Below are 24,810 nucleotides of genomic sequence, written 5' to 3'. Positions count from 1 at the left end.
CTTGCCATCTCCTGCTTGACCACGAACAATTTACCTTGATTCATGGACCTAACATTCCAGGTACCTATGCAATATTGTTCTTTACAGCACTGGACTTTAACCACAAGATACACCCACAATTGAGTGTTGTTTCCACTTTAGCCCCGCTGCTTCATTCTTTCTAAAACTATTAGTAATTGCCTTCTACTGTTCCCTAGTAGTTTTTGCTGTGTAATAAATAAGCCCCAAATTGTTTATGTCTACAGATCTTGTACATATGGAGAGGGAATAGCCAGGATGGTTTCCCTCTTCCTAGGATATCTGGGACCGCACTTAGAAAAATTTGGAGATCATGGGTAATTTAATGGCTGGGAACTAGAATCATCTGAAGGTTTGTTTGCTTATATGTCTGGCACCTGGGCTGGAAGGGCTTAAACACTGGAGCTGCTGACCAGAGCATCTACATGTGACTCCTCTGTATGGTTGCCTCCCTTTAAGCATAGTGTCCTAAGGGTAGGTGGGCTTCTTACATGGTGTCTCAGGACTCCAGGCACAAGTAGTCCATGCAGATGACACAGAAGCTGCAGTGGCTTTTATGACAACCTCAGAAGGCACATTTGATATCTCTTCTATATATTCTATTTGTTGTAGTGGTCTGAAGCCCACCTAGATTCAAGGGAGGAAGCATAGACCCTACCACTTGGTAGGAGGGTGGCAGGGTCACATTGGAGAGAAGAATGTGGAATAGGAGGGATTGCTGTGGCCATCTTGGAAAATGAAATTTGCCACAATGAGTGATTTTGTAGAGGCTTATTTCACATTAGAATATTAAATGAAATATGTCCTGTAGTTGTGAAGGGTATTTCCTTTTAGTTGAGCTATTGTCACTGCCCTGCGTTTAGCTAGTCACACGCAATTTTCTTTGTGATGGGCTTTTCTTTCATCTTTTTCCTAATGTTACATTTTCTTAGTTTGGGTTCATTACCTCACTGATAAAGCTGTTTTAATATTTAATCTATTCCCAGTTCCAAAATCATTTTCTCAAGTGCCCATCAATTCCTTATAAGTGGTTAATTTAAATGGCCTTTGACGCATGACTGCATCTGGCTAAGGCAAATCTAAATGTCAGCCTTGGAAGCATCCAGTGACATTCAGATGACTCCTTTCAGTACAGGGACTCTTTTTCTGTCACGTGGTCTATCTTGTCAAAAGAGGGCCAGAAATCGTGCCTTTCCCACTCCATATTTTTAGTGTTGTTGAAAAAACCCTGCACTCTAGAGGCATACAGACCTGCTTTAATCCCAGTTGCCTCATTTAGTTGTGTGAAGCAGGGCAAGTTTCTTAAAAATTATGGGTTAGTTTCCTCATCTATATACTGAAGGTAAAAATCCCCATTTTGTAGAGTTGTAACAGGGAAATTAAATAATCAAAGAATCTTCTGATGTAGGGCCTTAAGGACCACATCACACTAGATTATAGGAAGGACTTAATAATAGCTAATAATGAGTTTGTAATAGGGAAATTAAGTAATCAAAGAACTTTCTGATGTAGGGCCTGGTTTATAGGAAAGACTCAGTCATAGCTAATGATGAAAAACACTGCCTCTGCGTTTTCTGTGCTCATAAATTACCTGTCAGCATAATGGGTCTTAATCAGGCTCTTGCACCAATCATGCTGGTTCACTAGACAGAGGAGGAAGGAAGTATCCACACTAGGGATGATCTTTGAAGAAAGTGTCTTTTTTAAAGTTACCTTTTGCAGGTAGCAAAATAAAATTCACCTGAGAACAACCAGGGACGGTAACTTTAGGAGCCTGGAGTTGATGGAGGGCAACCCTTTGAAAGATATTTTGTCTCTACCAGGTTCTCCATGGATGGTGAACTGGGTTGCTTAAAGGGCAGGAAAAAAATTAGTTCAAACAAGATGTCCCTTTGCCTGACCACCACAGGATTTTTACACCTTATTGCATATATATTAATATATGCACATTTAGAAATATATTTAGACTTTAGCAATATGTGCCATGTAAGAAATGTTACCAAATGTAGGATAGAATTTTCTCTTGTCCCTCAGGATTTCTCCACTTAAAATCTGTCTTTAATCTCCAATTATTGTAACAGTCATTATAGAGGTGAAAAGTGTTTATTGGATTATTTTAAACTGTGAGAAAGCTTTGACTGACGGGGATTTATTGTCTTTCTGTGTGGCAGGTGGTGAAGTTTACCAAATCCTTCGAACTGATGTCCCCAAAGTGCAGTGCTGATGCTGAGAACAGGTAGGCACGTGAGTTTCAGTTTTGTCTTTAATCCTCATCTTCGATCCTTGGTGTTGACAGCGCTGCATAATTTCTGAGGACAGGAGTTGTCCTTTCTTCAGATCAGCAGGTGAAGCCAAGTATCACCACTTCTCTGTATTTCAGAGTTTAAATAAAAACTACACATAAAAAATACATGTATATATATATCTAAAACTGCTAATGAATAAAGTCAATTTTGGATTTTCCCTAACTACATAGATAACTTTTTTTTTTTTTGCTTTATTTAGATCCTTTGTTTATCTTTCTCCCTTTTGTTTGCTTGTGTTTGACCATTAACCCCGGGGAAAAGAGGAAGAGCTTCCAGTACTTCATGTTTTGTCCCTGTTGGTATCTTTGAGGCTCTAACAGGGTAAAAGTAAGGGTTAGGGACAATCAGTGAGCTTTCTGTTAGCTTTGCATTACCCTCAATAATAGTTTAGCTGCTACAAAAAAATATTGATTCTTTTTATTTTGGTCAGTTCTAGAAGTGCTAAAAAGAAAAAAAAATGTGAAATTGACCAAAATGCAAAAATATGGACAAAGACAAATAAAGCATGATAATGATAATGATGACAATACCAGTGATGGTAATATCAGCTAGGTAAGCTATTTCCATTCATTCAGTGCTGAGTGTGCCAGGTACTATTCTAAATACTTTATAAACATTGAATCCTGCCAAACAACTCGATGAAGTAGGCATCATTCCTCATGCATGACAGAGGAGAAAACCAAGGTTCAGTGCATTTACATGACTTGTTCAAGGTCCTGCAGCCAGTAAATGGTAGTTATACCTCAGAACAAGATCATCTAAGACCCTCTCAACCTCTGAATTTTGATCCCACTGCTACACATGGTCTATATAGAGTGAATGTCTGCTGGATTAATGTTGCCCAAATCTGGCTGGATCAATCAGAATCAAACCGGGAGAACTGAATAAAAACTAAAATTTCAGGACCCACATGAACAATTTTGATTTGATATGCTGAAAGTGAATCCCTAGAGATCCATCTACATATTCAAAAGGCTCCCTGGGTAATACCTGTTTCAAGATGTAATTGTTATGGGTAATTTGATTTTATATATCTATTATTGCCTTTAATTCAGAATGTAGAAATCAGTACATTAAAATGGGCACTTCAGCTGCTTCACTTTTATCAAATGTATGAAATTTAATAAAAGAGTCCATTTATAATTCCATTTATATTCTTTTTTTCCTATTTTTGGTCACATCTCAAGGCATGCAGGATCTTAGTTTCCTGACCCACAAGGGATCAAACCCATGCCCCATCGGTGGAAGCATGGTGTCTTAACTACTGGACTGCCAGAGAAGTGCCTATAGAGAATTCTTGAAAAAGCAGAATTATAGGAGCAGAAAGCAGATCAGTAGTTGCCAGGGTATGGAGGTAGAGAGAAGGGTTTACTGCGAGGGGGTACAGGGAAATTTGGGGTTGTGAAAGAACCATTCTATGTCTTGCTTGTGGTGGCGGTTGTATAGCTGCATTTGCAAAAACTTGCAGTACTATGCACTTAAAAAGCATAAATTTTACTGTTTATAAATTATACCTTAAAATGGGAAGCAAAAGACCTCTGTAAGAGGTTTTTGTTTTCAGGAAAATGTATATTCACATCCATATTTAATGTCAGCTAATCTATACCTAACAAAGATTTGGACATAAAGTTACTAGTGATGTATTCATTTTCCTAAAAATTTCATGCAAAGTAGCATGAAACAGTGGGTTGGCCAAAATGTTTGGGTTTTTCTGTAACATTTTATAGAAATGTAAATGTTCTACTCATACTTACTCCTTTGGCTAATTACCACTTCATACAGGTTCTCTCTCTCATATGTGAAGGGGAAAGATTTCCTTTGAAATTCTAATACTTTAATATTGTTCTTAAAAAAAAATACTAAATATGCCCTCATGGTCACTACAGAGTTAAGTATTTCATTATTTTTACTGCTGAGAGTACTTCTATGTCAAAATGAAATGACCCAAGGCCTAGACTGCCCTTGGCAAACTTCTGATAATAAAAAAAGAAAGAAAGAAAGGTCAGATTTTCTTTAAAGAGGCATTTGAAAAGTGCCTTTGAACTTTGGCATTATGAGATAGTATTCTCCATCATTCTATTTGTGGCCTTTATGTAGAATATCCATTTATCTCAGAAGACCTTTCCTGCATTGTCTAGTAATTGTCCTCTGGTGGATATGGGATCCTTTGGTCGTTTATTGAAAGTTAAAGGAATAAAGACAAGTGGCTCTAGCATTTACTTTGCCAGTGGCCATTGAAGAGACATTGAAACAGGCTATGAGTCTACAAATCACAGCCTGCTCTCAACATGTTGTAAATCTTTTCTTTAACCTTTCATCACTTAACATCTTCACTATAGCTAAAGTTCATTAGATACCTTAGTCCTCTGGACATCGTTCAGAGTTATGATAGGATAGCTCTTGAAGGTAATGTCTAGGGCTTCATCCAACAATGTTTCAGGACACTATTTTAATTCTGATAAATTAATTTAATTTAAATTAATTTAATTCTCTGATTTAAAGCTTGCTGATTTTTATAGACAGTCCTTGAAGACTTTTAAAAACCAGTTCTGTTGCTGACTCATCATTTCTGCCTTCTGTCTTATGTGGGTAACTCTTTTGTTTTGACCAGTAATTAATACTGGTCTCCATGTAATTAATACCAAGCAGTTTGAGAGCTGGAAATCATTGATCCATCTCTCTCCATATGTATCTCTTTTGGGACATTCTTGATGACTCTTCTTTTCAGTGAAAAGATTCTCACTGTGTCATTATAGGCTTTTTCCACTGATGGGGAGTTCTAATTGTTAGAAAGCCCTTTTATGTTGAATCAGATTTCTGTGACTTTGACCTATTTATCCTTTGGAGATAGTTATCCCTTTATTAATTTTATCATTTCGTTCAACAGACATATGGTGAGTACCTATTCTCCAATAGGTAATGGGACTACAGAGAATTTATTTTAAAATCAACAGTCTCTGCCCTCATGGATCTCAAAGCCAGTAAAGGGGGTAGGAGTAGGTTAAGAATGTAATATAACCATAACCAGATTTCACCAGCCCTCCAGACCATGGCTATAAGTAAAGTCACAGTAACAGTGATAATTTAGACTTGACTGCTTGGTCATTTCTCCCTTGTAGCTTAAGAACCCAAGCCCTTTGCAAAAGCCACTCTTGAAGTAGCTCTGGGAATCCCCAAGGTTTCTTGAAATTTTCGTTGCTCACTCATCATTTCTTCAAGTGTCCCTAAAGTCCTCTTCTTCTAAACACGGCAGAGTGGAACCTGTTGGCATGGACTCCTGGCCCACTCCAGATTCCCATGGACCTCACTGGGTCCCTCACCAGTGCTTACCACAGCTCCCCGGCACTGTCTCACATGCACTGGTGGCCTTTCCACATCCAGACAAGGCTGGGTAATCAGTGCAGGAGTGGGAAGAAGGTTCGCTTTCCCTACCATGTATTATAGTTTGCTGCCTGGCCCTCAATCAGTCCTGTGTGTACCTCATTTTTCTTTTTTTTAAACCAGTCTTTTAGTTCTTAAAGCTTTTATCTGCAGCCCTTCTTTCTCTATAGGATTTGGACCAAGTTCATGGGATCAGGCTTAGGACTGAGTCCCCAAACTGAGGGCCAGCCACTAAGTTGTTCTTTGGATTTCCTCACCTTTCTTCCATCTCTGCCACCAGGCTCCGAGGCTCAAGACCTCCTCCTCCCAGGAAGGCCCTTTCCTTCCATGCATGTCAGTTTGTACAAATAAATGCTCCCTTATGTAGAGATGTGTCCCAGGTTAAGCTCATAGGTCCTGCTATCAAGTAAATCATGATGGCAAAGCAATTCAATATTTTCTGCAAAAGTTATGTGTATGTTAACTGGGGCTTGCCTGGTTGCTCAGACGGTAAAGAATCTGCCTGCAATGCAGGAGACCTGGCTTCAGTCCCTGGGTTGGGAAGATCCCCTGGAGAAGGGAATGGCTACCCACTCCAGTACTCCTGCCTGGGAAATCCCATGAGCTCATGGGTGACAGATGAGTGTAGATGAATGTCATCTGAGTGAGTGACGGATGAGCCTGGCAGGCTACAGTCCATGGGATCACAAAGAGTCAGACACAACTGAATGACTAACACTTTGGCTTTTTTCATATGTATAACTGATTCACTTTGTGGTACAGCAGAAGCTAACACAACATTCTAAAGCAACTATACTCCAATAAAAATTAATTTAACAAGTAACAAAATGAGTTTCCCTGCTAAAGAAAAGGTTTGTACTAGGTGACATTTTAATATAGAGGAAGGGACACCCAACTCATCTGGGGAAACCTGGAAGGTGAGCCTCAGGGAGAGCTTTCAGACATGGTGGAACTTCACTTAGGTCCTGTAGGATGGTGGGAAGTTAGTGACACCACAACCTCCCAGGGAAAGGAAACATTGTAAACAGAAGCAAAGAAGTGGGAGAGAAAACATGGCGTGTTTCAGGATCTTTAATTAGGTGGGAGACAAAATATGGTGTGTTTCAGGATTTTTAATAGCTGTAATCCGTTGTCACGAGGCTCATTGTAATTGACGGTGATGGCCCTTTGTTCCTCCTGAGGGTATCCAGCTCCCCAGAATGCCATCTGATGGGGATTTGGGAACTACCTGGTCCTTCTCAGCTGCTCAGACCCTCTTAATTGTCCTGGAGCCTGACTACATGCCTGCTTACTCATGGGAGAGTAAGCAGGTAGTGCGTGACATATTAAGATTTGTCTTGAAAATCATCTGAGCAGTAGTGTGGGAGAATGGCAAGCTAAAGCCACCAAGGATTAAATCTAGTGCCTAACCCACTTGGCACTGGTTCAGTCCTGAAAGACTGCACAGATCTACTGTACTTACCTTTTCCAGGTCAGCAGGCTGCGATTTTTAGACTATTTTCATATTTCATGGTCCCAGACTTTTCACCACTTTTTTGATTTTCCTATGGATATGCCCCAGCTTGCTTGAGTCCTCCTTATTTTGCTATTTCTTAAAAATGAAACACGGTTTTCTGTTTGTTTGTTTTTTCAGAATCATACCAAATTAGAAGGGACATGTGCCTCTCTTTTTCAGAATGTAATATTGCTGCATTTATTAGTCCAACCTTCTGTGTTTATGAATACTAACTTTCAATACTGACTTTACAAAAAACTTAAGATCTTTTCTGATCTATTTGACCCTCCCCCTCCTCAGATCTCACTTTAGGACTTCTCCTGTGAAGCCTGACTTAATAATATTTAGTGAATCAGCCTGAATAAATTTTCTTGAATCTCTTATTCAAGCTTTAATGAACCTCTTTCTGCCCTCAATGGAAATAGGTAGTCTGAATTATCATATGTACCTGAAAGTAGGAATGAACATTCATGAACATCTTAAGAGTTAGAAATTTTTATTTAGTATAAAATATATGTGGCTGGATTTTACTGATGTATCACCTAAGTATAAATATGGACACTTTGGAAATTGCACTTTCTCAGCACTGCTACTTGAAGAATTTTTTTTTTTAAGTTAAATGTCTGTAATTTCTAGAAGGTAAAACCGACTAAGAGGATATTTTCACTTAATCATTTAATGGAATATAGTGGAAATAATTCTTATTTAAAGCCCAAGTTCTGTAACTACTTTAGCCTTTGGGGAGTAAGGGAGTTGAAGGGAAAAAAATTTACTTCAATGGGAAGCAATCTTTTTTAAAGAAAATTTAATCTTCTTACTATATTTTTTATTTAGTGCAACTGGAAGGGGAAGAGGAAAATAAAACTAGAAATCTCAGAGCAGTTAAAAGGCAAGCCTTTCTGTTTAATGAGCCTGTCAGCATGCAGGTCAGCTTGGAGGGTGGAGAGCTAAAGCATTCTTTGAAAAGACAAAGGTGTGTGTACAGTAGGCAGAGTAATGCCCCCCTCAAAGATATCCAGATCTGAATATGTGGAATCTGTGAATGTTACTTGGAAAAGGGACTTTGCAGATGTGATTAAGAATCTTGAGATGGGGGCATTATCCTGAATTATCTGGATGGGTCCAGTGTAATCAAAATGCAGCATTTCAGCACGAGGCCATGCATAACATCAGATGGTTAAAACTTGCCACCATATTTAATTTTAAATAACAAAGTCAAACTAAAGGTGGTAGACAGAATTTGGGACCCCATGACCTTCACCCACTCTTGTCATATTCATGAATATGTTACATTACATGGCCAAAGAGACTTTGCAGATGTAACTAAGGTGGTTAATCAATTGATGTTAAAATAGGGAGATTATTCTGGGATTAGCTAGGTGGATACAATGTAATCACAAACTCTTAGATATAGAGTTTTATCCCAGTTGAGGATTAAAAAGGAAGTTAGATAGGTGCAACAGAAGGCAGGAATCAGAGAAATTTGAAGTATGAGCAGGATTCAACACATATTGCTGGTTTAAATACACACAGGACCACATGTCAAGGAGATCAGGACCTACATGCTACAACTATAGCAAATTGAACTCTTCCAACAACCTGAGTGAGCTTGATTCTTCCCCAGAACCTCCCGAAGGGAATGAACTTCTGCAAGCACCATGATTTTGGTCTTGTGAGATCCTAAGCAGCAAATCCAGCTTACAAACGCCATAATAAATTTCTGATCTCCAAGAATTGTGTGATAATAAAAGAGTGTTGTTTTAAGCTGCTAATTTTGTAATAGTTTGTTATGCAGAAATAGGAAATGAATGCAGTATTAGTGTATGAGTTTGAACCCTGTATCATATGAGAATAAGATTGAACTCAATGTTGCTGTGTGTGTGTGTATGTGCACATCTTTTCTGCCCCGTGGAACATATGACCAGGAGCCCTACATGAACTTCCAAGTTAAGTTAGGTCTTGACACAGTTTTCAAACATGTATCTGCACAGTCTAATAAAAGAATTGCTGGTGGTATGGCTGAACAATAGCAAACCCTTAAAATTTCTGTCAACACTCCAAGTAAGGGATACTGGAGGAAGGAAGGTGAGTCTGGTCATTATCTAAAAACCTGCCAATATACCTCTTACTAAGTTCAGTAGAATGGCAGCATTGAAATTTGCAGAAGGGGTTGGCAGCTCAGAAGAGTCCTAAAGGTGATAGCGAAGCACTCTTCTAAAGAAGGCTGCATCCTGGTGACTCAAAGCTCTTATCTGTGAACATTGAAGACTCTGTATTGAAAAGTGATTCAGAAGAGTGACACTGAATTTGAAGAAATTTTAGAAATGTCTTAGTCAATTTCTTTTGCTCATAAGTTTCCCTTCTATATATAATCAACTTACATAGTTAAAATTTTCCTTCAAGAGTGGCATATGTTAAAATCTATGTCTAATCTAAAAGATCTCTAAAATAAGATGAAAATATTAATATTTTAAGTGAAAAGAATACATTGACTCATTGCAGCATTTTTTTTTCTTCTTTCAGTGGTTCAAAAATAACAGTGGATTTTACAATTGATTTATTGCAGATTCAATGAAATAGTATGGCCCTTTCAATGTTTTTCTTGTGGCTTTTCTATCCCTTAACTTAACTACATCTATCCCCTGAGGGTACATCTCAACTTTAAGAAGTATCTTGGAGACTTTTAGGGTTTATTTCATTTCTCAGATTGGATAGCCCTATGATTCTTCTCAACATTAGTTTTCTGCATTGCATTTTTGGGATCAAAATACTGAAACTCAAGTTTCAATGCCTTATTGATTTTTTTTTCTTTTCCTTTTCAATTTTATGTGGAATCTAGTTTTATGAACAAATTTTTTCCGTCTAGCACTCCTCACTTCTCTGTAACTGATTCTTTTAGGCTTCCAGCCCCCATGGCCCAAATCTGATCTTTCGAGAGGTGGGAAGGAACTAACTTCCATGAGATGTGACTATAATGAGACAAAACTATATGATGAGCTCTATCCTTGGGTCAAGAATCTGTAAACAAGACTCCTAGAGATGTTCTTTGTTTTTGTCCAGCAGCAGTGACATTTTCAGGAATAAACTTGGAATAGATTGTGTTAGCCTGGAGAGACTAAGTATGATGAGGATTTTGTTCATCACAATTTACTGTGATTGTACCTTACAGTCATATTGTACATTTCATAACTCTGACACGAACCTGGCCCAGGTGAGGTGATCTCCAGCAGTTATGTAGATTATGAATATGATTTGGGGCTTGTGCTTCCAGAAAGTGTGATGTGACGCATCCCTGCTTTGACGTTACCACTGAAAAACATGCCATCCTGATGATGCTTTGGGGAAGTAGGAATTCTGCTCCTACCATGGACAATATTGCTAATATCTCTACTTTGAATCCTAACTGTGCCAACTTCACTGTGTATCCCCTAGCTTGTGACTTTCAACCTTTTTTACTGCAACTTACAGTGAAAGTAAACATTTTATATCCAAACCTAGTTAATGTATATAAATATATACACAAATGCACACACACATATATCTAAAACATGTTTCTTGAAACTATACTTACCTTTACTATGTATGTATCTTCTGATTTAGTCTGTTCTTTAAAAAAAAAAAAAAAAAACCCACCTGCTGTCTGGACGCACAGAATTAATTTCATTATTCACTATATTGTTGTGACCCATAACAAAACTTTAGACATTTAAGACATTTTTGGTTAACACTTGCAGTGTGTGTGGCCTCAATCAGAGCCTATGTGATTATTTTAAAATATAAGAGTTGTGTGACACTGATTTTTCCCAAACATTTCAGAACTTTCTTCACTCAAATACATTTTGTTGTTGTTGTTCGTGCCCGACTCTTTGCAACCCCATGGACTGCAGCATGCCAGGTTTCCCTGTCCTTCACTGTCTCCCAGAGTTTGCTGAAATTCATGTCCATTGAGTTGGTGATGCTCTCTAACCATCTCATCCTCTGCTGTTCTCCTCTCCTTTTGCCATCAACCTTTCCCTGCGTCAGGGTCTTTCCAGTGAGTCAGCTCTTTGTATCCGGTAGGCAACGTATTGGAGCTTCAGCTTCAGCATCCGTCCTTCCAATGAGTATTCGGGACTGATTTCCTTTAGGATTGACTGGTTTAATCTCTTTGCTGTCCAAGGGACTCAAGAGTACTTTCCAGCACAATTCAAAAGCATCAATTCTTCAGTGCTCAGCCTTCTTTATGGTCCAATTTTCACATCTGTACATGACTAGAAAAACCATCTGTATGTTTCTATTAGAAAACCAAAAATTACTAGAAAAAAAGCTTTGACTATATGGACCTTTATCGACAAAGTGATGTCTTTGCTTTTCAATATGCTGTCTAGGTTTGTCATAGCTTTCCTTCCAAGGAGTAAACGTCTTTTAATTTTATGGCTACAGTCACCGTTGACAGTGATTTTGGAGCCCAGAAAATAAAATCTGTCACTGCTTCTATGTTTTTCACCTTCTATTTGCCATGAAGTGATGAGACCAGATGCCATGATCTTAGTTTTTCTAATGTAGAGGTTTAAGCCAGCTTTTTCACTCAAATACATATTGTGCTTCAAATTAGGCACCTTGGGGAGGATTTGTTTGAGGTATATATATTTTCATCTTTTTACTTTTAACCTGTTTGTGTCTTTGAACCTAAAGTATGTCTCTAATAAACAGCATATAGTTGTTATATGGGCTCATGTTATTGTATCTGTTCTGCCAATCGTTGCCTTTTGTTTGGGGGGTTTGATTCATTTATATTTAAAATGATTACTTGTAAAGTAGAATATTTACATCTACCTTTTTTGTTATTGTTTTCTACATGTCTTAAGTCTCTTTGTCCCTCTATTTCTTCATTTCTGCCGCCTTTTGTAGTAAACAGATAGTTTTTAATGTGCCATTTAAATTATCTTGTCATTTCTCTTATTATTTTTTCAATGATTTTCTTAGTGATTGGCCTGGGGATTACAATTAACATCTTAACTTGTACCAGTCTAATTTGGATTAATACCAACTTAAATTTTGTAGTACAAAAAAATTTACTCATATAGTTCCTACCCTTGTGTTATTACTGTCTCACAAATTGTATGTTTTTACATTATAACCCCATAAATAAAATTTACTATTGTTTCATTATGCAGTTGTCTTTTAAATGAGATAGGAGAGAGGAAAAAAAGGTTGCAAACAAAAAACACACTTATGCTATCTTTTGTGTTTATTATAGAGTTACTTTTTCAGTGCTCTTTTCTTCTTCATGTGGGTTCAGATTACTCTCTGGTGTTCTTTAATTTCAGCCTGAATGACAACCTTTAGTATTTCTTCTAGGGCACATCTGCTGATAATGAATCTTCTCAGTTCTTGATTATTTGAAAATGTCTTAACCTCTCCTTTATTTTTAAAGTATAATTTTGCTGGACTTACAGTTCTTCCTTAATAGTCTTTTTTCTTTGAGCACTTTGACTGTCATTCAACTGCCTTCTGTCTTCCATAAGTTTTCAATAGTCTGTTAATGATATGTCTAGGTGTGGATCCTTGTGAGTTTATCTTACTTGGATTTTGTCGAGCTTCTTAAATGTATAGATTAATGTTTCTTTTGGTCAATACCAAAATCAGATTGAATATATTCTTTGTAGCCAAAGAAGGAGAAGTTCTATACAGTCAGCAAAAATAAGACCAGGAGCTGACGGTTGCTCGGATCATGAACTCTTTATTGCCAAATTCAGACTTAAGTTGAAGAAAGTAGGGAAAACCACTAGACCATTCAGGTATGACCTAAATCAAATCCCTTATGATTATACAGTGGAAGTGAGAAATAGATTCAAGGGATTAGATCTGATAGACTGCCTGAAGAACTATGAACAGACGTTCATGACATTGTACAGGAGGCAGGAATCAAGACCATCCCCAAGGAAAAGAAATGCAAAAAGGCAAAATGGTTGTTTGAGGAGCCCTTACAAATAGCTGTGAATAGAAGAAAAGTGAAAGACAAAGGAGAAAAGGAAAGATATACCCATTCAAATGCAGAGTTCCAAAGAATAGCAAGGAGAGATAAGAAAGCATTCCTCAGCGATTAATGCAAAGAAATAGAGGAAAACAACAGAATGGTAAAGACTAGAGATCTCTTCAAGAAAATTAGAGATACCAAGGGAACATTTCATGCAAAGATGGGCACAATATAGGACAGAAATGGTATGGACTCAACAGAAGCAGAAGATATTAAGAAGAGGTGGCAAGAATACATAGAACGATACAAAAAAGATCTTCATGACCCAGATAATCATGACGGTGTGATCACTCACCTAGAGCCAGACATCCTGGAATGAGAAGCCAAGTGGGCCTTAGGAAGCATCACTACGAACAAAGCTAGTGGAGGTAACGGAATTTCAGTTGAGCTACTTGAAATCCTCAAAGATGATGCTGTGAAAGTGCTGCACTCAATATGCCAGCAAATTTGGAAAACTCAGCAGTGGCCACAGGACTGGAAAAGATCAATTTTCATTCCAACCCAAAGAAAGAATGCCAAAGAATAGTCAAAGTACTGCACAATTGCACTCATCTCACATGCTAGCAAAGCAATGCTCAAAATTCTCCAAGCCAGGCTTCAACAGTACGTGAACTGTGACCTTCCAGATGTTCAAGCTAGATTTAGAAAAGGTAGAGGAACCAGAGATCAAATTGCCAACACCTGCTGGATCATTGAAAAAGCAAGAGAGTTCCAGAAAAACATCTATTTCGGCTTTATTAACTATGCCAAAACCTTTGACTGTGTGGACCACAACAAACTGTGGAAAATTCTGAAAGACAAGGGAATACCAGACCACCTGACCTGCCTCTTGAGAACTCCGTATACTGTTCAGGAATCAACAGTTAGTACCATACATGGAACAACGGACTGGTTCCAAATAGGGAAAGGAGTACGTCAAGGCTGTATACTGTCATCCTGATTATTTAAATTTATATGCAGAGTACATCATGAGAAATGCCAGGCTAGATGAAGCACAAGCTGGAATCAAGATTGTTTGGAGAAATATCAATAGCCTCAGATATGCAGATGATACCACCCTTATGGCAGAAAGTGAAGAACTAAAGAGCCTCTTAATGAAAGTGAAAGAGGAGAGTGAAAAAGTTGGCTTAAAACTCAACATTCAGAAAACTAAGATCATGGCATCTGGCCCCATCACTTCATGGCAAATAGATGGGGAAACAGTGGAAACAGTGACAGACTTTATTTTGGGGGGCTCCAAAATCACTGCAGATGGTGACTGCAGCCATGAAATTAAAAGACACATGCTCCTTGGAAGAAAAGTTATGACCAACCTAGACAGCATATTAAAAAGCAGAGACATTATTTTGCTGACAAAGGTCCATCTAGTCAAAGCTATGGTTTTTCCAGTAGTCATGTATGGATGTGAGAGTTGGACTATAAAGAAAGCTAAACACTGAAGAATTGATGCTTTTGAACTGTGGTGTTGGAGAAGACTCTTGACAGTCCCTTGGACTGCAAGGAGATCCAGCCTGTCCGTCCTGAATATTCATTGGAAGGACTGATGCTGAAGCTGAAACTCCAATCCTTTGGCCACCTGATGTGAAGAACTGACTCATTTGAAAAGACCCCCTGATGCTGGGAAAGTTTGAAGGCTGGAGGAGAAGGGGATGACAGAGGATGAGATGTCTGGATGGCATCACCGACTCAAAGGACATGAGTTTGAGTAAACTCCACGAGTTGGTGATGGACAGGGAGGCCTGGCTTGCAGCAGTCCATTGGGTTGCAAAGAGTCGAACACAACTGAGTGACTGAACTGAGCTGACTGAATGTTTATTTAAGCAAATATGTGATATTTTGTCCCATGTTTCTTCAAATATCCTTTCTTCTCCTTTTCCTGTTTCATGTGTGGGGTACCTTCAATTCTCTGACAGGAAGTTTACTTAGCTTTTTGTTTCTGCTTTCACAGAACATCAAGGTCAACCAGAGATGGGAGTTTAAGACCTTCTCTGGTCTTTTCTGAGCATACATTCAACTCTATATTTCCAGGAATATGTCAGAACGTTTCAAATCTCCCTAGTAATATCTTATTCCCCCATTTCTTCTTTTAGGTTTTCTGGTCAGCTTCTTGTTAGCTGTAAGTGTTTCTCTGCTTAAAGCAGTTGTGATATTAAACAGTTACTGCCATTTTCTCCCCCACAAATGCTTTGGGATAAAGGATGTTCTTAGTGAGCAAGCTCCAAGTCAGGTCAAATAAAAAAAGCTTTATGAGTGGAGGTTTCCATGGAGCTGTCAAATAGGTCAAATAATAACAATTCTCTGTGAATGTTACTTTTGGGGAGCTCCAAACCCATTCTTCCTCTGCCAGTGGCTACTTGGCCACTAGTTTTCACAGCTAGCATGATTATGAGTCTGTTGGTTTTCACCACTACCCCAGAGCTTGAGATAGGGAGATGAGAATAAGGTAAGTTAAAATAACACACAACTTGCTGTCCTTATAGAGATTCAACTATTTTTCTTGAAGGAACACTCTTTGGATTTTCATAAGCCTCTCTTTAATTTCCACAGTTTTCAAAAAGTTGATTTTGACCATTTTTTGCTAGTATTCTCATTCATTTATGGAGGGACAAATTTTTAGTGGGCTTTAGCAATTTGGAAAGTCTCTCTGTTCTACCTATCTTCTTTGAAATTTCCCTATTACCTAGAGTAATAGGTTAGACAAACTTACACACTGATGTAAGACAGAATACTTCTATAATATATCACGAATATATTCTCTTTTGCTTTCTTGTTCATGGATCTCCTTTCTTTGACTATATCTCTGCTAGGAAGCATGTGATTGGTGTTTTGTAGTAATAAAAATGTGATACTTATTCTAATTTCAAGGAAAGAAGAAAATCTTTAAAATATTAAACATTAAAATAGCACCATCACCACCATGACCAGTCATCTTGAAATGTAAGATTTGTGTTGTTGTGTAACTTCCTTTAAACGAGAACCTTAGGACATTCTTTTTGATTGTCTATTGTCTGGCAAATTCAGGGCTGCTGAACCTTATTATGCCGATATTTAATGTTGCTAGTTGAAAAATAAAAGATCCAGATGGCCCAACTCCCTTTTGATAGTTTAGCAAGGAAGTGGATCAGTAGATCTATCTTCCAGGTACTAGCAACTGAGCTCTGAGGCTCCCACTTGGTGCCAAGGCTGCTTCTTTATCAGGAAGCTCCATTGTTAGAGCCATCTAGTTGTATCCAACCTCCTTTTCCCACAAAATATAGAGAATGTTATATGGATGGAGTGTTGACACTGGAACAATTTATGCCTGACCTGATGCTTTTGAACTGTGGTGTTGGAGAAGACTCTTGAGAGACCCTTGGACTGCAAGGAGATCCAACCGGTCCATCCTAAAAGAGATCGGTCTTGGGTGTTCATTGGAAGGACTGATATTGAAGCTGAAACTCCAGTCCTTTCACCACCTGATGCGAAGAGTTGACACATTTGAAAAGACCCTGATGCTGGGAAAGATTGAAGGCAGGAGGAGAAGGGGATGACAGAGGATGAGATAGTTGGATGGCATCACCAACTCAATGGACATGAGTTTGGGTAAATTCCAGGAGTTGGTGATAGACAGGGAGGCCTGGCGTGCTGCAGTTCATGGGGTTGCAAAGAATTGGACACGACTGAGCGACTGAACTGAACTGGGCTGTGCAGGGATAATATCACTTTGATATTTCTGGGCTTATATGGCCCCAAATCCCCCTCCCCAAATATAGCCCTATTTTATAAATAACCTCCATAGCAGTAGTAATGTATGTGTCTATACCCTATTTGCATAATGCTAATTATAATAATCAAACATCAGTGAAGTAAAGGAAATATTTCTAATAAACTTTTGTGTCTTCCAAAAATCTTAGGAAACTCAAGGAAACATTTCCTAAACATCTAGCTTTCACCTCTCAAATATGTTTAATTTATTTTTTTTTCTTTTTCCGGACTTAGAATATGAAGACTAAATGAAAGACAAACCTTCTCATTACCCTATTCATTTTGGGTCAGTGGCCTTGTCACTTTAGTAAAACTGTCACAGAGAAGGATAAAAGCTATAAAAAACATTCCATGAAAACAAGGCACATGAAGAAGTACTGAGATCAAACATAAAATAGTAGCCTATGTGGGTCAGCTGTCCCCTATATTGATGCCACACAGTAAACAGAATCATGGCAACTTGGAAGTCTTAATGTTTGGTTTTTTTATGCTTTACTCTCTCATTTTTTTAGGTCTCTCATTTAACATGCCTTTGTTAATATTTTAACTAAGTTAAAATATTTTAAGTTAATATTTTATAATAAGTTAATATTTTAGCATTGAGTCCACTTCTCCTTTCTTGCTGTGTAGAGGTATGTACAGGACCTGTGGGAAGGTATGCCCTCAATCCAGAGCAGATGGGTGGAGGTGCCCACAGGCGCCCCAAAGGGAAATGGGATAGGGCTACTTGACACATCTAGATGGGTAGAATTTTAATCTTATCCTTTATTGTCAACAGTTTTACCAGCTAGCATATTTTTACTTCAGCACCTCTCCAAATCTGACAACAATGCCACAGCCAAAAAACAGTAACATCTTTCCTGTCCCAGTAGATAAGCAATTAAACAGACCACACCTCACCTAGTATTTTTAATAAAAGAAGAATCTTTGGGCTATAAGGAACTAATAGTGAGAGCTTTCTATGTGCTATGCATTATTCAATATTATATTGTTGTATCCTCAAGACAACCCTGTAAAATGGGCTGTATTTCCCCTAATTTCTATTATGGAAACTAATAGTCAGAGTTATTAAAATTTGATCTGTTATTAAAATTTGCTATGAGACTTCATAGCAAGGAAATGATGTTGGGCCAAGATACAAAGAAAAACAAAGAACAGAAACAACCCCCCAAACCCAGATTTGCTCAGCTATGAAACCAAGCAGTTGTCACTACATGATACTAAATTGTAAACACCAACTACTCAAAGTAATGCCATTTGACACCCAACTGAGAGGTGCAAGACGCTTCTCAAAATGACACCAACTCCTTGGAGTGATAAATCTCATCATTCCAATTGTACAACTTGAGGAAATGAAGGACAGAAAATGTGTTATTTGGTTTCCAATGCCTAAAATGAGAAATACAAGTGTAATGAAGTGTCCTCAAGATAGACCATAATGGCAAGTCCATTAACAGGTTCAGGTCATGATAAAATTAAGGAAGGTCTGCAACTTAGAGCATCTTCCTCCCCCATCACAGTACAACAACTGACAGGCTGGTTCTACTTGCCAATTAAGTTCTCTCCCTTTACCTTTTATGTCTAAGACTTACTTGGTAACCTTCAAAGATATACTGAGGGCAGTGGGAAATTATTAATGTCCTAGATCTAGGCATTTGAGATTCTCCTGCTGGGGTCCTAGCTTTGAGTTCAACTGATATTGACTTAGTTCCTTAATCTCCTAATTAAAAGACAACTTCAAATAATGTTGCACAGCTCAAAGCTGCAGGAAGGACCCAGGGATTGACAGGCTTACTTGAGAAGAAAAAGTAAGGAAGGGCATTTCTCTTTGTGAGCCAAAAGTTCAGACTGACCTCTGGTCAACGAAGCAAGATGGAAGCTAGTACCAGGTACGAGGTGTAGATCATAAATCAGTTTCTATTTACAAAGCATAAAAAAGACATTTCTGTCTGTGTTCCTGATTCTTCGTCTCTCTGAATCCTACCCTCACTGGATAATACTCAGCCTATCAGAGGGCAATTGATAATCAATCATGACCTGAAAATAAGAAAACAGATTGTGTCTATGTTGAAACTTCTATTCCTTACCCAATGATCTGTGGTCACAGTTTTTTTATTATTATTATTATTAATGATTGTTAACACATCAAGGAGAGTGTGTTAGTTCAATCTTGCAAATGTTAAATTTGAGGTGTCTGTGGATAACCAGGAGGAAATGTCCAGAAAGTGCTTAGATGCATATGTAGGGAACTTAGGACTCAATGGGCTGCTGACATGTGTGTGGGAACCATAAGTATAAGTATAAATGTAGTTGTGTTTGTGCATGGAACCACACAATATAGAGGCTGGCCTCCTCTATTAGAGCCTTATTCATCACTTCTACCATTTAGTCTAAGTTTTAGCTCTCCTGTTCATTATACCAGTACAGAAAACCTCACACTTCTAAAGCTTTAGTCCTGTTGTGGTTTTGTCTGAATTGCTTTTACCTTCTTTCTCTGCCAGATGACTCTTACTTATCCTCCTTATAAGATCAGCTTATACCAACTTCCTTTGTGAAGTAGTTCCCAAATATCATTCCCAGCCTAGACAGACTGATCCTTCTTTTCTCTGTTTCCATAATGTCTTTACATCTTCATTTAGAGCATCACAATCCATTGTCATTGCTTGTGAGCATCCTGAAGGTGGGGCCTCTTTAGCTTCTGTCTATATCTCATTCTGTACAGGTAGGGGGAGGGGCTGAGGAGACCATATGTATATAGATGGGTTCCTATGTATCAATTCCTTTTAGTCAGGAAAAAAAGAAAAGACCCTTATAGATCACTTGATCCAAGATTCACTTACGACTTTCCAACATTTTGCAGCAGCCCAACTAATGGTCATTCTTGAAAGACTGAAGTATTGGGAGTCTCTAGGAAAGACAACTCCCATCACTTCATGGCTAATAGAAGGGGGAAAAGTAGAAACTGTGTCAGATTTTCATTTCTTGGGCTCCGAGTGACAGTGACTGCAGCCATGAAATTAAAAGACGCTTGCTCCTTGGAAGAAAAGCTATGACAAACCTAGACAGTGTATTAAAAAGCAGAGACATTACTTTGCTGATAAAGGTCCATATAGTCAAAGCTATGTTTTTTCCAGTAGTCATGTATGGATGTGAGAGCTGGATTGTAAAGAAAGCTGAGCACTAAAGAATTGATGCCTTTGAATTGTGCTGCAGAAGACTCTTGAGAGTCTCTTAGACTGCAGGGAGATCAAATCAGTCAATCCTAAAGGAAATCAGTCTCTCTGATTTTGAGAACAAAACCATCAATACAGACACAGTCTAATGATTAACATTATTTTATTCATATATTTTGTCTTCTAATTTAGAGGCTCATTTTGAGAATTAATTCTAAAAAATAGTCTTATATTTATTTTCATACAGTTTTCTATGTTTGAACCTTTAGCTGAGAGAAGTTTTTCAGACAATTAAACTTGGTGAAGTTCCTCGTCCTGGGGTATTTTATTTGTCTAATTTGTTTTACTTGTATTGATTTCTCTCCTATGCCTCTTGGCACCTTGTCGACCCTGATGTTTATATTTACTCACTGGGCCTCATTTCACGGACAGCCGCATTTCAGGAATTATGTGTTTTGTGCAATAGGGCAATTCTCTTTTATCCCCCCACAGTCACTATGTTTAAGCTCATGAAGTTCTCTTTGAAGTCAGTGTGAGTCTCACACTTGGAATCAAGATACCACTGAGGAAGAGGAATCAAACTGTAGCTCTTTACAGGAAACTCACTTAAAAACCCAAGCTTCTTATGCGCCTGGTCCTAGTAAAATACAAGCTAAAGGATTTCTTTACTATTTTCTTGTTACTTTAAACTAATCTTGATCTTAACTCTTTAAAGAGTTAGAAAAACCTAACTGGCTATTTTGCAGTTATGCACATGGCAACCGAGATCCACTGAGCTAACACGATCTCATCTGCACTCACTGCCTATGGAGGAATCAAATTATTGACGTGTTTCTAAACTGCAGTGAATCTTAGATTGATTGTGAAAGTGTTAGTGACTTAGTCGTGTCCAACTGTTTGTGACCCACTAGGCTCCTCTGTCCATGGAATTCTCTAGACAAGAATATTGGAGTGGGTTGTCATGTCCTGCTCAAGGATATCTTCCCAACCCAGGGATCAAACCCCACTCCCTTGCATTGCTGGACTGCCTGGTGGCTCAGATGGGAAAGAATCATCCTGCAATGCAGGAGACCCAGGTTCAATCCGTGGGTTGGGAAGATACCCTGAAGAAGGAAATGGCAACTCACTCCAATATTCCTGTGTGGAGAATTTCATGGACAGAGGAGCCTGGTGGGCTACAGTCCATGGGGGTGCAAAGAGTCAGACACGACTGAGTGACCAACACTTTCACTTTCACTCTTGCATTGCAGGCAGATTCTTGACCATCTGAACCATCAGAGAAGCCCTTAGATTGATTATGGCCCCAACTGACCTTCCTCAGTTCTCAGATCCCTGCTTAGCCTCCCCCAATCCCAGCATATCTTTCTCATTTCCTTCCCTAGCTCATCCCCAGGGTCCCACCACAGCTCTACTTATCACACTGTAGGTCAGCACTTTCTACACTGTTTCATCACAGAAGATGTAAAAAAAAAAAGTATGGTACACAAGCAGCACAGAATGAATTAACTGATCAACGAATCTCTGCAAGAAATGATCAGCATTCAATCACACCCTTTTATAAACTGACAAATGACTTCATTAAATTGGATCCTTATATCAGGCGCATTTTCATGTTTCTTCCTGTATTCTGCTTTCATTGCAGCACAACATGAATTTCACTTCTCATGGGCATAATCAACAGAAAATAGAACATGGACTTTTTTTGTTGTCCTTTTGCTTGTTTGGGAAAATAAAGACCTTGTCTTCTCTTTGAAGTCCTCAGTCTTTTTACTCCTTTGATTTAACCACCACCTCTTCTTTTTATTAATGCTTCCATTTTCAGCCAGAGATCCATAAGGAATAAGTTTATGTACAAGTAACATTTAATATGCAATAAGGACTGAATAACAAGCGTCACAAATCCATGTTGAACTTATGAGACGCAGACCAACGGTTATTACAGATGAGATGTATTAATGGTGGTAAATACTGTCTGTGCTTCCCTCTCATTCATGTATCCAGTGGCCTCTGCATGCCAGTTCCTGGCATTCCCAGTACAGCACAAATTCCACACAGACACATTATTGCATAGTAACAATGACTATGTACAGAATTTAGTGTTTTTCTTATGTACACTGCAGCTTAGATTAAAAAGTCAATAGGGTTATTATTATTACTATAGGACACTCATTAAAATCTTCAGGAACCCAGGGTTCCACAGAATGTAGTTTGAAAAGCATTGCCCTGTACACTTACATTCATTTACGTAATTTCAATTATTACTGGCCAAGCCATAAACCTAACATCCTCCAGGAAATCTTCCTTGATATTGCTAATTTGAATAGTACTCCAGTTTGCATTTCTGCAGCTCCTGGCAGTGCTCAGTGGGTACAGGAGGAAGAAATGATGGAAGGGAGGGATGAAGTGGGGAATCTTACTAATTCTTATGGCATTTGTGTAAATTTCACCTTTGTAGTGAAAGGGGCACAGGGGAAAGTTAACAAAATCATTTAACATAAAATTCCTTGTTAAAATCATACATGGATGTATTTTAAATTATTAATGTCAAGGGTAGAGTTAAAACATGTTTCTCAGTAAGATTGTGTAAGTAGGAAATGTATTTTTGTTAAGAAATATACTCTGAAACTGCAAAAAATGGTTACAAAACACTAAGATGGAGTCTAGACATGCTCTTCTGCTACACTTAAACTTTTGTAAATTTTCAATTTATTTCTGAGTTCTTCCTCATTCTTGGGTTTCATTTTCCCTAGTATCAAGCATCTAGTCTGCTCTGTTAAGAGGTGTGGGCTTAGGAGGGTGAGTGTAATTTATTATGCCATGGCATTGGCATCTTGTTGTCAATTTTGGTCATTTCTGGATTATCTGTTCTACCTCTACCTGCTTTGGGGACTAAATAAAACCTAGAGTTGTTCTCTGGATCGTAAAGAATCTATAATTTCTACCCATGGAGCTGATTATTTTACAAGATAGCAGGTAAGTCATTTTGACGTAGCTGCTGCTAATTACCTTGCTGTTGTTCTGTGACTGAGGTCACATACCCCTTCTTAATGAGGATGGATAGTCCTGCTACGGGAGTACTTTTACAGGCTAGCTTTCAGGTAAACTGATGTTTTTCTTTTCTTTCTGCCTGCCTTGGTGTTCTGATAGTTTCAAAGAAAGCATGGAGAAATCATCGTACTCGGACTGGCTAATAAATAACAGTGTTGCCGAGCTGGTGGCTTCCACAGGCCTTCCAGTGAACATCAGTGATGCCTACCAGGATCCCCGCTTTGATGCCGAGGTAAGAGGAGGCCTCTGGTTGCATTTTTTAAGGTTCCATTGTCACCCTGTGGATGCATTGCTGGTCAGAGCCCCAAAGGAACATCATACAAATCCACAGCAACTCCTGAGTTGACTGGCAGTTCTTCTGAATCTTTCCCCTATGATCTGACTTTCCGCATCTCCTACTGCTGACCGACAGGCTTCCCCCATGGCTCAGTTGGTAAAGAATCCCCCCTGCAAGGCAGGAGACCCTGGCTGGATTGCTGGGTGGGGAAGATCTGCTGGAGAAGGGATAGGATACCCACTCTAGTATTCTTGGACTTCCCTTGTGGCTCAACTGGTAAAGAATCCACCTGCAATGCGGGAGACCTGGGTTCGATCCTGGGTTGCGAAGGTCTTCTGGAGAAGGGAAAGGCTACCCATTCTAGTATTCTGGTCTGGAGAATTCCATGGGCTATAAAGTCAATGGGGCTGCAAAGAGTTGGACACAACTGAGTATAAATGCTGTGTTTGACAGGGAATCTTCCTCTCTCTACACTGATTTCTGGCAAAATGGCTGTATAGTTTCACTGCATATATTTGACCCTGCCACTTACATTGTTCCATTTTCCACACCTCTGAAGTTTATATAATTGAATTACACTGTATGTATTCTTCTGTGTCTTGCTTTTTCATTCAGTGTATATTCCTGAGTCACATGAGTGTGTAATTCATTCATTTTCACTGCTGCAAAGTATTCCATTGTATGAATCAGCATCATTTTTTACATCAATTATGGTGTTGAAAGACATTTGGATTCAGTGTTTCACTGTTACACCCATAACTGCCAAAGACACTCTTAACTCTCTAGCATGATGCTCTTTTACTATGGGGAACATTTTATATTAAACATGTAATTAAACCCGTGCAATTAAATATATTCAGGCACATTTTGTGTTAAACATAGTTTATGTTAAACAATGAAATGGTTAGTAATAAAAATGTGTATATAACATAATTATTTCCCAATAGATATTAGAACAGCTACCATATTTTAAAAGATTGCTCCCAAGAAATAGTTCATTGGCTTCTGTTACTGTTTAATGTTAATTATGTAGGTGTGCATTGCACTGATGTGCAGAATATATTAAGACAATGTAGATTCTGAGTTGGCAGAAGTTTAATTCTAAGGTATTATAGGGTATCATATAGATAAATTTACATGAACTCATAAAATGTCTACACATATGTGTGTGTGTGTGATGTGTATTCAATATATTAGGAGATTAAATAACTAGGTTACCAAGCTAAGGTCTGAATAGTAGCAGGAGTATTATGGTGACAATGGTGATGAGATATGTGTTCCAGGCAAGGCTGAGAGCATGAGGAGTCTGGGAACAGAGATGAGTTAATGTAGCTGGAGGGCCGGGTAGA

At 38.5% G+C, this 24,810-nt stretch overlaps 1 protein-coding gene across 1 annotated transcript in view; it reads left to right on the top strand.

Moving 5' to 3' along the window:
• The window catches only part of PDE11A (phosphodiesterase 11A), a 262,481-nt gene that overhangs the window by 36,481 nt on the left and 201,190 nt on the right, over positions 1 to 24,810 (top strand). The window contains exons 3-4 of the mRNA XM_043487864.1: positions 2,190 to 2,254; positions 23,284 to 23,416. Of these exons, the coding sequence (XP_043343799.1) occupies positions 2,190 to 2,254; positions 23,284 to 23,416 (198 nt within the window). The remainder of the gene's footprint in view (positions 1 to 2,189; positions 2,255 to 23,283; positions 23,417 to 24,810) is intronic.

The sequence above is a fragment of the Cervus canadensis genome, chromosome 15 (genome assembly GCF_019320065.1).
Source record: "Cervus canadensis isolate Bull #8, Minnesota chromosome 15, ASM1932006v1, whole genome shotgun sequence".
Taxonomy (NCBI): domain Eukaryota; kingdom Metazoa; phylum Chordata; class Mammalia; order Artiodactyla; family Cervidae; genus Cervus; species Cervus canadensis.
This window is presented reverse-complemented; position numbering and strand designations above follow the sequence as displayed.